The sequence below is a fragment of the Sinocyclocheilus anshuiensis genome, unplaced genomic scaffold (genome assembly GCF_001515605.1).
Source record: "Sinocyclocheilus anshuiensis isolate Anshui unplaced genomic scaffold, SAMN03320099.WGS_v1.1 scaffold43, whole genome shotgun sequence".
Classification (NCBI taxonomy): domain Eukaryota; kingdom Metazoa; phylum Chordata; class Actinopteri; order Cypriniformes; family Cyprinidae; genus Sinocyclocheilus; species Sinocyclocheilus anshuiensis.
The window spans coordinates 1,517,086-1,520,924 of NW_015549580.1; the positions used below are offsets into that span (position 1 = coordinate 1,517,086).

Sequence of the window (3,839 nt, forward strand, 5' to 3'; positions counted from 1 at the left end):
TCTATTTATAAAGTCTATCTAATAATCAGATAGAACTGTTAAACAAAGGAATTAAAATGTATACAAAAAATATTATAACGATTGCTTTTATATTATTAATAATAGAAAGGCAAACATTGTAATACTTTCTCGTTTGCTGTCAGCATTCAGCAAATACGCATTAACATCATTTAAACAAATCTTTGAATGGCTAATAACATTTAATTTCACAAACCTTGCAAACTTAGTCGAATCCAGTTGTGAGATCTTGTGAAGTGTGCATGAGACCAGAGGTCTGACTAATATAGTGGCGCTGGTTAGTGTCTATAGCTGATAATTTATATATATATATATATATATATATATATATATATATATACGATAGCAAATCAGAGCAACATGAAAAGCCAACAACGTAGGCTAGCATTAACTACATGATAATAACTAACAGCATACATAAACAAACCAACTAAAGTACCGTATCCAGACACAATATTTTAAACTAACCATTCGGAGACGTCCTGCTGTAGCCGCTTAGTTGCAACTTCTTCATCTGGTGCTTCTCCATCCGGATCAGATTCTGGGTCAAAATGAAAAGCTTGAACGACTGCGTGTCTACGAGCCATTGCGATACATCCACTGTCAACATTAGCGCATGGTACCGTGGCCGCAAGCTGGTTAAGGCCGTCAAAAAAACAATATCGGTCGACCACTAGTTGAAAGTAAAGAGTACAACTGTAAAAAAATATATATAATAATATAGTTATTAACTAATAATAGTTTGATTGAGAAAGCTATAAATACATGTCACTTCATTTAGAAGCTTTATTAACCAAGACTATATTGTGAAGTATTATTACAATTTAAATGAACTGTATTATATTTATTCTGTTCTATTCTACATTCTGATTCTGTGCTCAAGAAACGTTTCTTATTATTATACATTTTGAAAACAACTGTGCTGCTTAATATTTTTGTGGAAACAGCAATATTTTTTTCAGGATTTTTTGTTGAATACAACATTCAAAAAACAGCATTTATTTTATATATAAATCTTTTGTACATTATAAATGTCTTCACTGTCACTTCTGATCAATTCAATCCAGATGGAATAAAAATATAAATTTCTTAAAAAAAATAAAAATTATGTTAGAACACACACACACACCAGAGCTAAATATCTTTGCTACTATTAGCTAATTTAGTTGATGGACAGAAGATGCTAAGTAGAACATTGATCAATTACCAGTCAACTGATCAATCAACACTGTTCATTCCAGAAGAACCACAATCCCACTGGAAAAATCCATCAAAGAATGAAAGAACCCAACTGAAGCCAGAAAAACAAAACCTGATGCTATCTACTTTGAATGTGATATCTACAGCCAAAGCCTGGCCTAACCAGCTACGCCAAACTACTACAAGGACACCTGCTCTTTCAGTAACACTGCGTTAGAATTCATGAATACAAGTAAACCACACAGCACAATCCACAGCAGAGGAGCAACAACACACTTTTAAGGTAAACAAGGGAGCGGAGCTTAAGTGTGAGAATCTACAACCTAAAAACATGCAGAACAGAGCACATGCACACACAAAAACATGCAGGGACTGATCCCTGGAGAGTCTGAACGTTACCCTCTTCAGAACTCATGCTGGAGTCCTTGTACGTCCTGTCCCCTCAATATCCGCACAGCCATGGAGCCAGAGAAATAGAGACATGGGAAGGGGGAGGTAAACAAAAGGGGAAGACAGTAAGATAGAGTGTTTCGATTGGATGCCCTCCCTCCCACCCGTTCATCCCCTCAGATCACAACGTGACATTCTGTCACTTTCTATTTCATCCTTTTTCTTTTATGCGAACTCTTCTTCCTTTATTCTCATTGGTCTCATTCCCTGGAGAGAACAGCTTTCTTATTTTCTCCCATACCAACTGTCCCTCTGTTGTGGTGAGATGGCTTTTCACCCAGTGTACAATGAAAACAAATTACTCACTGCACACATGTGCCACACACACACACACACACACACACACACACACACACACACACACAGTGTTTGCTGTTTACAGGATCCAGGCTAACTGTGTCCTAAGACCAACTAGCCTCTACAAAGCCATAACTGCCTAAATAACCTTTGACTCTATTGGTTGTATCACCAGGGGCTGGCCAGTGACCTTCGCCCTAACTGGATGATCCAAAACTGGCACCTCTCTTTGACACAAGGTCTAGACACAGACAAACAATGAGCTCTAAAAATGTATTTTTGTCATTTCTACACCAAAAGTGGTGCATTACACAGATGATACTTCAATTAGGTCATATGGCAATTGTATTAGGTCATATGGTGAGACAGTAATATCCATGTCACACTGTATAATAAATCAATTGCTAAAATGTATTTCTGTTGAAATAAACAAAACTACACAGTTAACAACGTTGAGTATAAATAACATTAGTATGAATTCACCTTCAGTAACTAGGAATGCACCAATAATTCTGGCTGATACAGAAAACTATTTTCAAGCTATGGATGATATTAAAAATAAATTAAATGAAAAAAAAAAAACACTAAACATCAATTAATGCTAAAAACGTAAAGTATATTTAAGCACTAAAAACACTAAACATCAATTAATGCTAAAAACAAAGTATATATTAATGCATAAGAATGCATTTTAAATTAAGAAAAAAGAATTGATACAAAATATTAATTTAACAGTGTAAATAAGTTATGCTAATTAATTTACTTTCATATGGTGAGACAGTAATATGCACGTCACACTGTATAATAAATGACTATACTTTCAATCTATTACTAAATGTTATCCTGACAAAATAATAATAAAAAATACTGTACAGTAAATAACACTGACATTGGTTTAATAAGCTCACCTTCAATAACTAGGGATGTGCGATGCAGATCATTATTTTTATTTTATAATATAAATTTAAAAAATGAACACACTAAAAAAATCTATTAACAATAAAATTGTAAATGCTATAAGTGAATTTCCTTATTTTAAATGAGGAAAAATTATCTATACAAAAAATTCATATAACAGTGATAACAAATTATGTTAATTGTTATTGTTTTTAAAGATTAACTTGCTAAGTGAGTGTTAGATAATAGCAAAAAAAATCAATACGTAAAAATAGGGGAAATAAATTATTAAAAATCCAATATCGACTAATCTAAAAAATCTCTAAAAATAGTTTTATCAACTAAAAACAAAAATCTCTAAAAACATACTGATACACCATGCATCCCTATTAATTTTTCCTAGCAAACCTAAAATTGTAAAAAAAAAAAAAAAACATTATTATTATTCTTTAGAATGCATTAACTGCCTACTGACATCTATATTTATCACAAACTTGATTTGCACCTCTCATATACCAAGTGAGTTTGCTAGCACTAATCTTATGGCTAACAATTCTTAAGGGGAAATTACTTCATACATTTTCAAATGTCAAACTATCTGTTGGAATAGAAAAAGTTGGAAGATCAACAGAAAATAGCAAGGGATGTTGTTTGTGTGTTTAAATTGTCTAACCTGGCTAGAAATTAGAACTGCACTTAAATGCTCAACTTTCAAAAGGGAAGCATACTTTTGAAAAAGAAATTAGAAATAATTAGAAATATTCCTTATTACTGTTAAATAATATATATATATTACATATACAACAAGCTTGTGTCACATTGCTCATGTAAAATGTTTGCACTGCTTAGGTTACAAAAGTTAATTGCTAGAGATTAGCTGCCGGCAAATTAGAATTTCTCATATTTTTTTGGGGTACAAACCCAGCTTATTTTTAGCACAAACTACAAAAGGCTTGCATATAGATGGATTTCCCAAT

At 32.6% G+C, this 3,839-nt stretch overlaps 1 protein-coding gene across 3 annotated transcripts in view; it reads right to left on the minus strand.

Moving 5' to 3' along the window:
• The window catches only part of LOC107657706 (hormone-sensitive lipase-like), a 27,070-nt gene that overhangs the window by 21,052 nt on the left and 2,179 nt on the right, over positions 1–3,839 (minus strand). The window contains exon 2 of one of the 3 annotated variants that reach the window (XM_016445915.1): positions 1,618–1,652. The exons of the other annotated variants lie outside the window; for them this stretch is intronic. Within the exon in view, the coding sequence (XP_016301401.1) occupies positions 1,618–1,633 (16 nt within the window). The 5' untranslated portion in view covers positions 1,634–1,652. The remainder of the gene's footprint in view (positions 1–1,617; positions 1,653–3,839) is intronic. 3 annotated transcript variants of the gene reach the window in all.